General features: G+C 40.8%; 1 protein-coding gene across 1 annotated transcript in view; it reads left to right on the top strand.

Annotated features, from left to right (window-relative positions):
- Positions 1–5,725: 5,725 nt before the first annotated feature.
- Positions 5,726–15,397, top strand: part of MATN2 (matrilin 2) — a 39,911-nt gene continuing 30,239 nt past the window's right edge. The window contains exons 1-3 of the mRNA XM_058178616.1: positions 5,726–6,274; positions 7,433–7,596; positions 14,418–14,987. Of these exons, the coding sequence (XP_058034599.1) occupies positions 7,482–7,596; positions 14,418–14,987 (685 nt within the window). The 5' untranslated portion in view covers positions 5,726–6,274; positions 7,433–7,481. The remainder of the gene's footprint in view (positions 6,275–7,432; positions 7,597–14,417; positions 14,988–15,397) is intronic.

The raw sequence follows: 15,397 nt of genomic DNA, 5'->3' as shown, positions 1-15,397 counted from the left end.
GAACAGCTGTTCCCGGCTTCAATTTCCCTCTCTGGTTGAAAGAGAGAGAAAGAGCAGGGGGGGAGAGTGGTAGATTCCCCTAGGGCCTTTGTTTTTGTTATGCAAAGTCCCGAAAGGTCGAATCCCATTGAATCCTCCTTTAATCTCCAGTATTCAGTGCGCTTCTGCAAAAGCAGGAAAAGAGGAAGGTGTCCACTTCTGCTAACAACTGATTTCTTTTTGTGGATTTCTATAAGCAGACGGAAGAAGCATGAGTGAACAATTATTGGTTTGCAAGTATTTTTGACTTTCTGACTTCTACCTTCTTTAAAAAGAGAAATTCCCCCCCCCTTCCTTTAATTGTTTAAAATGGCGTTTGAGAGCAACTGAAAGTAGAGCGATAAAGGGAAGGGAAAGGAAAGGAGCCTTGCTGCGAAATCGAAACTGAATGGAGATTTTATCTTATTGTGTTGGACTGTGGATTGTTGGATTATATTACGTTGTTTAAGTATTTCATAAGGGGATTCTCAGCAAGAACTTTGCCATGAAGGTTCTTTCAGAAGAATGGATTCGTGACTTTATACAGGATTACACAGAAAGAATGTATTTAATTATTCAAAAATATGAATTGATAAAAAATGGGGAAGTTTTGGATGAGAGCTTGGAGGAAATTAACCAGTGTAATCAGGACTTGGAAAATGGAATGGAGGAGATACAAACAAAAGTGGATAAATATGAAGATATGATCGTGAATAAACAAGTTGATGTAAAGAAGTTTTCTTTAAATAGTTTGGATGAAATTTGTGCTACAGGAGGCTGTCTCCCGAACTGAAAAAACTCACATGGTTAATGCTTTCCAAGAGTTCTCTTTTTGGACTGATGAAATATACGGCAGTAATTTGTGGATTCTTGGACATAAGGAACTACTAGGAAATATTGTGACTGACTTTTCAAAAGGAGTAATGAAGGAAAAACAGAGATTAATGCATCAAAAAAAATGGCAAGAGACAAAAGTATTATCCTTGAAACAAGGTTGTTTTGAAATATTAACAGACAAAAATATTAGTGTCCCTGAAAGACAATATGTGAGGAAGATCTGGAAAAAATGGGTTGATTATATGTTTTATATCTATCATAAAAGAGTAGATATTTGGATTTATACTGGATTTTGACGAGGAAGGACTAAAGTTGAATAGATATTGTAATTTTCTGTATTGAAATTTTATAATGTGCTGTATTGAATTTTAAATAGAATATTCTCGAAAGATCTTATGTAAGAAAGACCTGGGGGAAAAATTATATGGTTATAGAAACTATAAGGGAGATATTCTCTGAATGGGATTGGATTTTTATGCTTTAGCTGATTTTAAACACTTTAGGATTAATTTGTTCTATTGCTTTACATATCTTATTACTGTTAATTGTTAATTTTTTTTGAAGGATTTTGGAGGAAGTCAGAGCTAGAGAGGGAAAATTAGTATAATAGTTTTGGGGAAAATTTTTCTTAGCATATGTTTGTTTTATTTTTAACTATACCTTGTGCTTGTTCCGGGAAGTCAGGGGGGGAGGGGGGAGGGAATTAGTGAAGGGAGGGGGGTTGGGGGGAAAGGGGGAAAAAACTTTTTGTACAACTTTTTGAATAAAAAAAAAAAGAAATATTTGAGTTAAAGATCTACTCAACTCTCAGCCAATGGGTGAGTGACCCGAGAGAGGGTGATTTGTGGCCAATCTCAAAGTTGTTAATGTAAATGAGATAAAATTGTCCCATACATTAAATTGGCTCCTAGAGGGAAGACGGCATACAAGTGTAAAGTCAATTCTCATGTTTATGTAGTTGTATGCCCCTTCACCAAACTTTTATTTCTTTCATTATTTCTCTCATTTTCCATTTCCATTGCAATCAATATTGATTCCAGGAATGGCAGCCAAGTTGTTCACAGGAGGGAGGAGTGAAAAAAGTCAAGATGGCAGCCTCTATTGTATACTACCTTGAGGGAGGGATCATCCCCCCCCCCAATCTATTCACAATTTAGGCTGCTCCTGAAAGCAAAGCTAGGGAACAAATGAGTTTGGTTAAAAAGCCAACTGTTTTCTTTTTCCTTCTATCTAGACTGAGAGAGGAAAGAATTTGCGGGCAGAGCATTAGCTATAGCCAATGGTCACGTATGGTACATTCACAGACAGTTAAGAATCTTAAAAAACCTAGCAGTAATTGAAACCTGCAATTATAGTGCAATAGATCGGGGGAAAGAAAAAACTTTCTAAAGTCTGTTCTGTACTTAATGCTATGTAGGAAAGTATGCTTCATGATCATGTTTTAAACATAGTAATGCATTGTATGCATTGCATTTTTTGAAAACTACTACCACTGTTTTGTAATTATCTTGCATAGTTTGTAGCACAGTCATTAATGTGGACCTTATACTGTAAAGATATTGTCAGTTCAGAGATTAGGATATTACCAACAGAGCGAAGTATGATAAATCTCCCTTTAAAAGTAAAGTATCTAACCTGGCCTGCACAGATATAACGGGAACAATGTAAAACCTATCGCTGTTGCCACACATTAGAATTTGATATTCCAGTTCAACCTGAGACGGCATATTACCTAGCTCCCTCATAATATTCTTTTGATGTTCTATAACCTAGTATTGTAACAAATGTAACACCTTTATTTTTTATCCCTTGTGTTAAATAAGTTCATATCTCCATTACTGTGGATTATTCTTGGCATTGTTATTTCTAACCCAACCTTCTCATTTCAACAATTGTTTTCCTTGGATGTATATTTGTGTATTTGGCAAAGACTATTAAAAGCTGGGAAGTCTTATTATGAATTACTTCATTGTATAATTCTATCCTTCCTTTAAATAGCTGTGGGTTGTATGTATGGACTAATTCCATTTATTTTCTATACATGTTTAATATATTAAGCAAAGAAAACATTATTTCCTAGCTGATTAATATACTACTACCTCAACTTTCCTCAAACAAAAAACAACATTTAGTCTATATTCTGGAACATACAACTCTGATTGATTCAGCCAAGACTTGCACCCACTTCTTAAAAAGAATTTTATTAAATACATACAAGTGAAGGTAAGTATCTATCATGTGATGACAGCCATGGCATATGTAACTTGGAATTTAAATGATAGGATATTAAACAAAGGAAAAGTAAGAAAAATAGATACATTGTTTATAATAAATATGAATGAAGGTGGTCCAAATCTTGTGAAATTGAATACTGTACATGCTTGAAAGTGAAAATACAGTTGAAAAAATTAAAATGGAGGATGCCATGTTTAGAAAGAAAGAGGCTAACAAAAGACACATTGAACTTAATACTGTAACTGATGACATGAACTACACTTTGAACGCAAAGATGCATTGTCAGAAACAATCCTAGAGAAAAAAATCAGGTCATGAGATGGAAGTAACTGAACACTACTGGTTCACTGACTGGGTTAGTAAGTTCATGAGTTCATATAAAATGCTACCTCTGATTAACTGGCATGTTAGCATGCCATTTTAGTGTTTCCTTAGTCTCAATATTTTATTTATATATTATATATTTATAAATATTATAAATTCCATTTCTCTTTAATGAATGCACTTGCTACTATTTTCTTCTTTCTTACTGATAAATTGTATTAGTAATTATTGCAGAATATAGTAATTATGAACCAGTTGGCTTCTATACAAAAAGTTTGTTGCAGCCACAGGCTGCACACAATGTAAGAAAAGAGAAGGAAAGACGTTATCATTTATATTATCAACATTTATTCACTGGTAAGTGTTAGACTTTAACAAAACTGCTTTTCATAAAAAAATAAAAAACAAGATAAAATACAGGATCACAAAGAGACAATCTAACTTACAAATCACCATTTAAAAAATTATTAAAACAAGCACACCAACGTTTTATATATATATATTAATATATTATATATTAAAATATATAATACAAACACACACACACACACACACACACATACATATATATCCATCCCAAGATGACTATTTTCTAAATAATATTTGTATCAGGTTCAGAACTATAACATTTCTGACGAGGAACTGTATGCAAATATGTAATCTTAGTTTAACATTAATGTCTGAATACATGTGAAAGCACAAATCCATTTCAATATTGGAACATATTTAACATATTAGTAACTCAAGGTTACAAATAGGAAATGTAGATACTGGTACTAAATCTATTGTGCACAGTAGTACTAAAATCCATGAAACAAAATTTTATTTTGTTAACCCGGGATCATTGAATACTTGAAATGCTTGAGAGTTTTAACAACTAAAATTATATATATACATATACATATGTGTGTTTGTGTGTGTATAAAATTTTAGTTGCTAACACTGAAGCGTTACAAGTCTTCAATGCAATATGTATATATATATATAATAAAATAAACTGTATTTTTCATCTGAATGGCTGGAGCAGAAAAAAATAAAATCAATATAATCCTCATTTGTGGAAATTTTTAAATGTCTCTTGGGAGACAAGAAGCAATCTTGTAAACATTTCATAATAACAAGAAAAGTATTTGGAATTATACAGTTAATATATTTCTTATAGTCTCTAGATGACCCACAAAACTAGTTTCTACAGATAGTAGTCCAATGATGAAGTATCCTTCTTGGCTGAAAAATATTAGCAAAAACTGTAACTTCGCACTCTACAACTAGCATGTGACAACTAAATCATTATTAAGGATAATGGAAGCAAAGTAAAGGAGAAAAGAGGAAATCTGTAGAAAGCTCCATCATCCTTATAACCTGTTCTCACTTGGAAAATACTACTTCAAGAAAATAAACGGTGACCACTTATCCAGTCTGAGAGGCTCCATTAGGCCAGTGATTCCTCTTGTAGAATTTTCTTCTGGTAGTGTCTATCTCAAAATAGAGGAAAGTATTTTCCTAATGGAAGTGGAGATGAAGATAGATATCAATGGCAGTGACCACAGAGATCAAGGAGAATAGATTGTGACATTTTTGTTATCTTCTGCAGTTATGAGAACAGAAAGAGTGAGCAATCTGTTTTGCTAAACAACAGATTGGGAACCAGGGAAGAAAAAAGTAAAAAGGAGAATCTGCATGGATTTAAGCCTAATGTTAATTGTAATGTAAAATAGAAACATCTCAAGATTATAGCTATAGTGTTGAAAGAAGGCTATGTTGCTTATACATATTTTCCAAAGGGAAATTCCTTAGGGTGCTGCTAATAAAACACAATGAGGCTGAGACTGAACTGACACACCCTATGAGCACCTGAATAAATAAAGTAGAAAATGAAAAATTGGCTTTACGTTTTTTCCCCAAAATGGTTGACCATTTAAAATAATACATGGTATTTCATTTGAGATAGCCAAAGTACTGGCTAACAATAGAACATAGGCAACTACAATAAACATAATAGATTTGGTAGGATGGCATCTCAAGGATCACTTTCTTCAGTATGCTCTTCCTAGATTCTCTGTTCAAATTGGCGGCCTCTTCCAGATCCCTCAGATATGAGGAGGGAGATAAGGATCAAGAAGCAAGTCCTTTGCTTTGGCAGCCTCCCCTTTCCATGCAAGACCCAGGGGATCCCTGCACTGTCTTTGCCTTGAGTTGAGAAATGTTTCTTCCTCTGAGGTATATCCCCAAAGCAGCTGAGGATCTCTGGTTTGATGTCTGGTTTATCTTTAGTTCTGCCCCCCCACGCATCCCCCCCCCCCAAAAAAAATCACAGATCTCATATCACTTGGTATTTCATGGTTGCCAGTAATCTTGGTTTCCTCTTGAAGAAAAATCTGGATATTATTTTTCTGAAGACGACGAAGTAAATAAACAAGAGAAGGCTTAGCATCGCGGGATCGTAGCCTAAGAGCAGGGAAAAAAACGTCTCTTCGACGACAACCAACAGGCTCAGCAGAAATCGAAACGTCTCAATAAAAAAATAATAATTGGACTCAGTTGGGCTTTAAATTCTTTAATAGCGTGTCTCCGGCGGGACATAAAAGAGAGGCAGGGATAGCAGGCCGCGCGGTTCTGGAGTTGCTTCTCTTCCCGTTTTCCAGCTCCCTGAGGTGGCGGCGCTACCCTTCCGCAGAGCCTCCCGGCGCGGCGGGGCTTGACCTCCGGCTGTCTCTCCTCCCCTTCGCGCAGATAGACAAAGGCTCAGCGCCTCTCTTCGGATGGGACAGGAAAGGAATTGTGCAGGCGCCGTCAACCGGGCCGCGTATCGCCTCGCCGTCGCCTCACCTCTGGAGCCCGGACCCACCTGGCGCGGCAGGTAAGAGAGGCGCGCACGCGAAGAGCGGGGAAAAGATGTTTTGGCGCCAACTCCTATTCGCCCCGGGCGCCTTCAAGGTCTGAGGGAGTAAACGCGTTGCTTGGCGCTGGGACTTGGCTTTTGCGCAAATATGATTCCCTCTGGCCTGAAGGGGCGTTTAAGGGGGTTGGGGAAGGGGTCCGTTGCCTGTGGCAGAACAAAATCCAGCTAGTTACCCCGGCGTAGGGGAGGCGGCAAATCAGACTCCGAAATGAATCCTAAACTGAAGGGAGAAAGGTTTTACGGGGTCGGCGTCCAGTCCCCCCATCCCCGCAATACCTTAAATCAAACCTGCTTAGAGAAGGGAGAAAGGGCGGAAATGCCAAGAGGAAAAAAAGTTCAAGAGGAAAGGAATGACAAGGAATATTATTGACTGAAGCGGAGCAGAAGTGGAACTCATTGTATGAAACTTTAATATAGGAGATTCAAAGCAGAGAGGGGACAAATGAGAATGGGTTGTATTTTGGCAGGGGGTGGGGGGTGGAATTCTTCCTTTGCTGCCATGTCCTTTAAAACTATAGCTTTGAATTGTCTTCCCTCATCCTCCGGCAGATAAGTCTTGCCAGACTGTCCTTAAGGGATCTTGGCACTGTTCAAAAATTTCCACTTACAACACTCATTCCCACAGCCTTGTATCATTTATCTCATTTAAGAAGAATCATTTTCACTTAAAAATCTTCATAGCAGGAATAAGGATGTGATTCTCCAACAAGGTTTTTGCCTCTCATATGGAAACAGGGGTGTTTGTTGCTGCCTTATCTAATATTGAAACCTGTGGTTTTTTTCAGTGCTGCCATTCAGCCTCCCAATTTATGAAGAAACCCCAAAAATGTTTTTCAGTACGTTTTCTGATATGTATTAGGGGCTGTTTCCAGAATATACTTAGTGCCCATGAGTGGCTCTCTTAATGAGATCCAATGGCATATACATGAATGAGATGTGAAAGGATTAGAGTCCCCAAATATCTGTAAAAAGTATTTTTCTAATTCATTCTAAAGTTTCTGCTAATGTTATTAGGGTGGAATATATGTTAAAAGACAACGAGAAGCAAGGTTTCTTTTGTTCTTCTAGCATCAGTGGTTTGGTGAAAAAGTTCATAATTCCCTTATCTCGTTACAGAGTTCTGCCCTGATTATACCTATTGTTCCATTCTTTCCTATTCTTGAAAATGAAAAGAACGATTTTATATTTACTTTTGCTGGTTGGACTTTTTCCTGTTTCAGCCAGGGAGCGAAAGCTTCCAAGAATACCTTTAAGTCAAAGAAATGATGCTACTTTTCTTGGTAAGTTGCTGTGAGTTTGTAAAGCAATGTGTATCTTCCTAATCTTTGCAGGTGAGAGGCATAGGGACTTGGGGTGTCTGTAAAATAGCTGATTTCAATCAAAAAAGGAATAACAAATGAAAGGGAAGTTAAGTATTTTACTGGACTGCTGACTTGTTTTGAAATAAATCATCAACATATAGCAAATAATGAAATTAGAGTTAGGATTTTGAAGAAATAAATTGGCAAAACTATATATTACATATACATTCCTATAATATTTAAAATAAAAACCACTTTTGAAGAAGACATTGAGTTTACAAAAATGTGTACATGACCTTTTTTCTTTTCTATATTTCAAAACAGTTTTTCTTCTGTTAGTTTTACAATAAAATTTAGAGCAGGAAAATAGTCAGAAAAATAGTTAGTTTCCTCCATGGCCTTTTCAACCAAAATTTCTTTCCGGAAGTAGCTTTTATAATTTAAAAAGTCATACTGGGATAATGTTTTGTTCATCAATATATAATTTATACATTTGGACTTCTAATGAAGTATCTATATTGGAGAATGCTACTCTCAATAAGATTAATTGTCTATTTGTATTATGTTTGAAATATGTAACAGTATTTTGGAGTAAACTAGGATAACAGATCTCTGTTGGAAGCTTAACTGTATGACATAATGCATAATTTTTCTTTCCATTGCTTATGTATAATAAATGTTTGATTCCCAGTAGAGATTTGGCCTCCAAATTACAACATACACTATTTTTTCCTCCTTCATCCAATTTTTTCTTTTGAAATCTAGATTTAATGCATCCTGTTTAGTGAACCTCCATTGAAATGGATCAAAATTCTATCAGATGTCCCTGTGAAATAATAGATCTGTTGTATCTAAAATAATGAAGCAGATATTATTACTTTTATGTTAATATGTCATTTGTGATAATTCATATCATTTATATAATGAATCAAAGCAATGGAAATTTAATGTTGCTAGAGCAGAAATATCAAGAATATATTGTCATTATATATATTGGTGAATTAAAATGAACTGAAAGAAGTCACTTCATGTCAAATCTTCTACTGTACACAAGAAATCAGAGAAGAAATGAAATAGTCAAACCTTATGATTTATGCTCCAATCACAAATGCAGACAAAGCAGAATTTAATAATTCTGTGGCAATTTTTAATGTAGATTAATTGGAAATGTTGACTTTATATATGAAATTAAATAGGATGCAAATTAATACAGTCCTGCCAAGACAATACAGTGTTTATAGTCAATATTATTCTTAGCCATTTAAAGAGTAACTGTATGGACATCATCAGATGGATAACACCAAAACAATTCAAGAATGCAAGAAAAGGCAAGGAAATGCAAGAAGAGGCAAGAGCCTGGGAGACAGGCAGTGGTGGGTTGCCCCTGGTTCGGATCGGTTCTTGCAAACCAGTAGTAAAACCGGGGGAGGCTCCGGCCACCGACCCGACATCATCAGGAAGCTTCTGCGCATGCGCAGAAGCAAGCGCATGCAAGCGAACCTAGCGTGCAAGAGTGATCCCGCTGCGAACTGGTAGTAAAGGTAAGTAGAACCCACCCCTGGAGACAGGCCCAGGAGCTGAAAATTCTCGCTGCTGAAATCCAAGCAAAATGTTCAGTCTGAACAAAGAGACATTGGTGCATGGCCTATGGCAGGGCTCCTAGGGGCTCTCCCTATTCCCCTGAGCAGCTTATGCTCCTTACTTACCTCTCCATTCAGGAGATGAAACTCCTTCCTGTCAAAATCCAAAAGAGAGTTTCAGTCCCAAGTGTGAAGATGTGTGTAATTTGTACCAGGCCTCTGAGGACCTTCCCCACCTCTGTCAGGCACTCCCTGCGGTTTACCTTACTATGCTGCCTCTTCACTGATGGGCTGAAAATCCTGCTTGGATTTCAGCTCCTTTTCATCTCTGGGAGCTGAGTGAAAGAGCTCTTTGCTGAACAATTTCAGCGCCATGCCTTCTTCAGAGCTGAAATCCTTTAGTAAGGAGCTCTTTCAGCCAACTCCCAGAAATGAGAGGGAACTGGTAGGTGGCAACAGTTTGCACCTTCCCTGCTGGCTTCCCCATGGACTTCCTTGGGAAACCAGGAGAGAATATTGCAAATGGTGATCACCTGATTATAGGTGTTTGGCAAACAACTGTTAAGTGCAAGCAAATTGCCAGGCAACCAGATCACAATTACTTGACCACCAGGGGAGGGAGTGAACAATGCTTTGTGATGCCTTAAGTGCTTTATATGCCTTAAAGCCACCTTTCCAACACCATTGTTAATTTGAACCATTGTTAAGGGAACAGTCATAAATTGAAGACTACCTATACTACTTTTGTCAATGTAGAATTCTACAGATTGAGGCTAATCCTTAATATAGTGGGCCATTTGGTTATAAGACAACCAAGAAGCAACAGTTAGAGTAGTAGAACAACTAAATGGTGCAGAATTAAGACAAGAATATATCCAGACTGTATATTACAAACTTGACCTGGATGATTAAAAATCTCTATAGACATCAAGATTGTGTATTATATCTTCATTTGTTAGTTTACATGCAGGATATATTATGAGGAATGCTGATCTAGGGAAAATATACATTTTAATTGCACTTGATAGGGAAAAAAACCTAACAACCTTTGACATGCTGATACTTTTATAGTTGAAAGCAAGTAAATTTTAATGGATCTATTGTTGAAATTGAAATTGAAATAATACATCATATTTAAAAACAATTAAGATTATGCCAAAAGCAACCCAATAGATACAGGAAGAGAAAAATATAAAATAATAAAAGGCTTTATCTTGCTAGGCTCAGTAATTCACAATGATGGTAATTAAAACTTAAAGAAAAAATGAGAGAAAAATTATCACAGTTTTGGGCCAGACATTAAAATATAGAAACAAAGGTACATATTGTCAAGGCATTGTTTCCTTTTTTTTGACCATGTATTGTTCAAGAGAAAGCTGTCTATAGACCATGGAGACTTTATTTATTTATTTTATTTATTTTTCATATTTATATACCGCCCTATCTCCCTAAGGACTCAGGGCGGTTCACAGGCAGTTAAAATACATATAAATACAGATTAAAACGACAATTAAAAAACTTATTCTAAAGCCCAAATCATTAAAAACAGTATAAATAATAAAAAAAACCTTAAAACCAATTACTTTAAAACCTAATCCAGTCCCGCGCAGATGAATAAGTATGTTTTAAGCTCGTGATGAAAGGTTCGGAGGTCCGGAAGTTGACGAAGTCCTGGAGGGAGTTCGTTCCAGAGGGTGGGAGCCCCCACAGAGAAGGCCCTTCGCCTGGGCGTCGCCAGACGGCACTGCCTAGCTGACGGCACCCTGAGGAGTCCCTCTCTGTGAGAGCGCACGGGTCGGTGAGAGGTATTTGGTAGCAGTAGGCGGTCCCGTAAATAACCCGGCCCTATGCCATGGAGCACTTTAAAGATTGTCACCAGCACCTTGAAGCGCACCCGGAAGGCCACAGGTAGCCAGTGCAGTCTGCGCAGGAGAGGTGTCACACGGGAGCCACGAGGGGCTCCCTCTATCACCCGCGCAGCCGCATTCTGGACTAACTGAAGCCTCCGGATGCCCCTCAAGGGGAGCCCCATGTAGAGAGCATTGCAGTAATCCAGGCGAGACGTCACGAGGGCGTGAATGACCGTGCATAAGGCATCCCGGTCTAGAAAGGGGCGCAACTGGCGCACCAGGCGAACCTGATGGAAAGCTCTCCCGGAGACGGCCGTCAAATGGTCTTCAAAAGACAGCCGTTCATCCAGGAGAACGCCCAGATTGCGCACCCTCTCCATCGGGGCCAGTGACTCGCCCCCAACAGTCAGCCGAGGACTCAGCTGACTGTACCGGGATGCCGGCATCCACAGCCACTCTGTCTTGGAAGGATTGAGCTTGAGCCTGTTTCTCCCCATCCAGACCCGTACGGCTTCCAAACACCGGGACAGCACTTTGATAGCTTCATTGGAGTGGCCCGGTGTGGAAAAGTACAGCTGGGTGTCATCAGCGTACAGCTGGTACCTCACACCGAAGCCACTGATGATCTCACCCAGCGGCTTCATCTAGATGTTGAACAGAAGGGGCGAGAGAATCGACCCCTGCGGCACCCCACAAGTGAGGCGCCCGGGGCCGACCTCTGCCCCTGTCAACACCGTCTGCGACCGGTCGGAGAGATAGGAGGAGAACCACCGATAAACGGTGCCTCCCACTCCCAATCCTCCAACCGCGCAGCGGGATACCATGGTCGATGGTATCGAAAGCCGCTGAGAGGTCTAATAGGACCAGGACAGAGGAACAACCCCTATCCCTGGCCCTCCAGAGATCATCCACCAACGCGACCAAAGCCGTCTCCGTGCTGTAACCGGGCCGGAAACCGGACTGGAACGGGTCCAGATAGACAGTTTCATCCAGGTGCAGGGGAAGCTGATATGCCACCATACACCATACGCCGCGAAGGGAAGGTTGGAGACCGGACGATAATTACCTAAAACAGCCGGGTCCAGGGAGGGCTTTTTGAGGAGGGGCCTCACCACCGCCTCTTTCAAGGCGGCCGGAAAGACTCCTCCAACAAGGAGGCACTCGTAATCGCCTGAGCCAGCCTCGTGTCACCTCCTGAGTGGCCAGCACCAACCAGGAGGGCACGGGTCCAGTAAACACGTGGTGGCATTCAGCCTACCCAGCAACCTGTCCATGTCCTCGGAGCCACAGGGTCAAACTCATCCCAAAAATATCACCAAGACCACCTCAGACGCCTCATCTGAATCGCCGCAATTTTGGTCTAAACCGTCTCGGCTGAACGATTTTATCGATAGATAACCGTTAAACTCCTCAGCACGCCCCTGCAACGGGTCATCCCGCCCCTGGTGAAGGAGGGAACGGGTCACCCGAAACAGGGCGGCTGGGCGGTTATCTGCCGACGCAATGAGGGAGGAGGCGTAGCAACGCCTCGCTTCCCTCAGTGCCACCAGGTAGGTCCTAGTATAGGACCTAACTAGTGTCCGATCAGCCTCTAAACGGCTAGACCTCCAGGAGCTCTCTAGGCGTCTTCTCCGGCGTTTCATCCCCCTCAGCTCCTCGGAGAACCAAGGAGCCGGTTGGGATCTGCGCCGGGTCAGAGGCCGCAGAGGCACGACACGGTCTAAAGCCCCAGCCACAGCCCATTGCCAGGCTGCGGCTAGTTCCTCTGCCGTGCCGTGAGCCAGACCCTCAGGAAGTGGCCCAAGCTCCGTCCGGAACCTCTCCGGGTCCATCAGGCGCCTGGGACGGAACCAACGTTGTGGTTCTGTCTCCCTGCGGTGGTGAGTAGCGGTCAGAAAGTCCAGGCGAAGGAGAGAGTGATCTGACCATGACAAAGGTTCTATGACTACATCTCTCAAATCCAGATCCTTCAACCACTGACCAGAGATAAAAATAAGGTCCAGAGTGCCACCCCCGATGTGAGTGGGGCCATCCACTACTTGAGTCAGGTCCAAGGCCGTCATGGAAGCCATGAACTCCCGAGCCACTGTCGATGACGAGCCGGCAGATGGCAAGTTAAAGTCCCCCATGACTAAGAGTCTGGGGGTCTCCACTGCCACCCCGGCAAGCACCTCCAGGAGCTCGGGCAGGGCAGCTGTCACGCAGCAAGGAGCCAGGTACGTGACCAGCAAGCCCATCTGACACCTATGACCCCATCTCACAAAGAGGGATTCACACCCGGCAATCTGAGGTACAGTGGTCTCCCTCGGCTCTAGACTCTAATAGCAACCGCAACCCCCCCACCTCTACCCTGGGCCCTCGGCTGATGGAATGCACGGAAACCCGGTGGGCACATTTCGACCAGGGGCACGCCTCCTTCAGTGCCCAACCAGGTCTCCGTAACGCCTATAAGATCCGCGGCGCCCCCCTGAATAAGATCGTATATTAGGGGGGCCTTATTGGCCACGGACCGTGCGTTGCATAACATCAGACGAAGGCCCAGGCTCTGAGGGTCTTGACCATCCGGGGAACAGGAAAAGTCAGAAGGATCGGGGCACGCGATCGCTTGCAAACATCGAACGCGTGACCCCCTAGACCGATACGATCCCCCCCTTCCGCCATATCTGCCCCTCCCACTTACCGTGCAAATGGAACCACCCTCACAAAAAGGAACACATTCCCCCCCCATAACCTCCGAACCCATTAAATAATCGCCACGAGCCCGCGCAGGGACTAGTATCCCTCCCGACGGGTTACCCCCAACACCCGCCCTAACCCTCCCACCCCTTAAAAATGCCCTATCTAAAAAACCCCAAAGGCTCTTTCTCTTCGCATGCCATCTCTGTGGGTCCCAAGACCCTTTCTATATAAGAAATAGAAGTTAACTGGCTCCTTCAGTGATGTGGCTCGGAAAATTCTTTATAGGCTTTTTTCAGTAAATTGGTGAAATATGTGACTAATACTTCTTAAAAATACAACACATACAGTACATAAAATACCTAAATGATGGTGCAATATTGCTTTTAAGTATAAACCCGTATGTATCAGTGGCTATAGCGTTAGATACTTAGACCTATTTTAGACCTAATAGGGTCTAACCTAATAGACCTAACCTATTTTTTAAAATACTAACTTACATGTTCAACTCCAGTTCTATAACCCATATTAAAAATTTTGTGGAGAAATCCTGTGTATAAATATAACATTTATATTTTAATATTTTCTACCTGGAAATAAAACTTCTGACACTTTTTAGACACTTTTCTTTTGAAAATGTTTTGTTTTATAATGTTGATTATATACATTTTATCTTGTTTTATTCTCATTCCAGAAAATGCTTGCAGTAATAAACGTCTTGACCTTGTGTTCATCATTGATAGCTCTCGGAGTGTTCGCCCTTATGACTTTGAAAAAGTGAAAGAATTTATCTTAACCATCCTGCAGTTTTTGGACATTAGTCCTGATAACACTAGAGTGGGATTAATTCAATATGCCAGCACAGTCAAAAATGAATTTTCACTGAAGACTTTTAAGAAGAAACAGGATGTAGAGAGAGCAGTGAAAAGGATGATGTATCTTGCCACTGGAACCATGACAGGATTAGCTATTCAATATGCAATGAACATTGCATTTTCAGAATATGAAGGTGCTCGGCCACTCAGAGAGAATGTACCTAGAGTTATCATGATAGTGACAGATGGGAGACCACAGGATCCAGTTGCAGAAATTGCAGCAAAAACCCGAAATTCAGGAATCCTAATATTTGCTATTGGAGTGGGAAGGGTCGACATGAACACGCTAAAGTCAATTGGGAGTGAACCTTATGAAGAACATGTTTTTCTGGTTGCAAACTTCAGCCAAATTGAATCACTGACTTCTGTGTTCCAAACTAAAATCTGTGGTAAGGTATTAAAAAAATCTATTTAAAAGGCTGTGTTAGACATACTGATTTGGGGACTGCTTCCTGTCCCACAAGGTAGGGCACAAGATGGACAACGAGGCAGGGAGGAGATAGGCAAGGAGAGTTGGAAGCAGTCCTTTACTTTATTGAGGCTTGGGACTGGAAGGGACCAGGTGTAGAATGGCTTGGATTGTGATGGGTCCTCAGCTAACAATGGCAATGGGGATTGTAAAGATTGCAGTTGCTAAGAGGTGTGGTCATGTGATATCTTGCTCTACAACTGCATCACTTAGTGACCAAAATTCTGGTCCTAGTTGTGGTCATAAGTTGAGAACTATCTGTAGAAAAAGAATTATAAAGTGATGAGATTACAGGAAGAAAAGTCAACATGAATGGAATGAAAACCATAA

The sequence above is a fragment of the Ahaetulla prasina genome, chromosome 3 (genome assembly GCF_028640845.1).
Source record: "Ahaetulla prasina isolate Xishuangbanna chromosome 3, ASM2864084v1, whole genome shotgun sequence".
Classification (NCBI taxonomy): domain Eukaryota; kingdom Metazoa; phylum Chordata; class Lepidosauria; order Squamata; family Colubridae; genus Ahaetulla; species Ahaetulla prasina.
The sequence above is the reverse complement of the archived record's forward strand: the minus strand, read 5'-3'. Positions and strand labels throughout refer to the sequence as shown.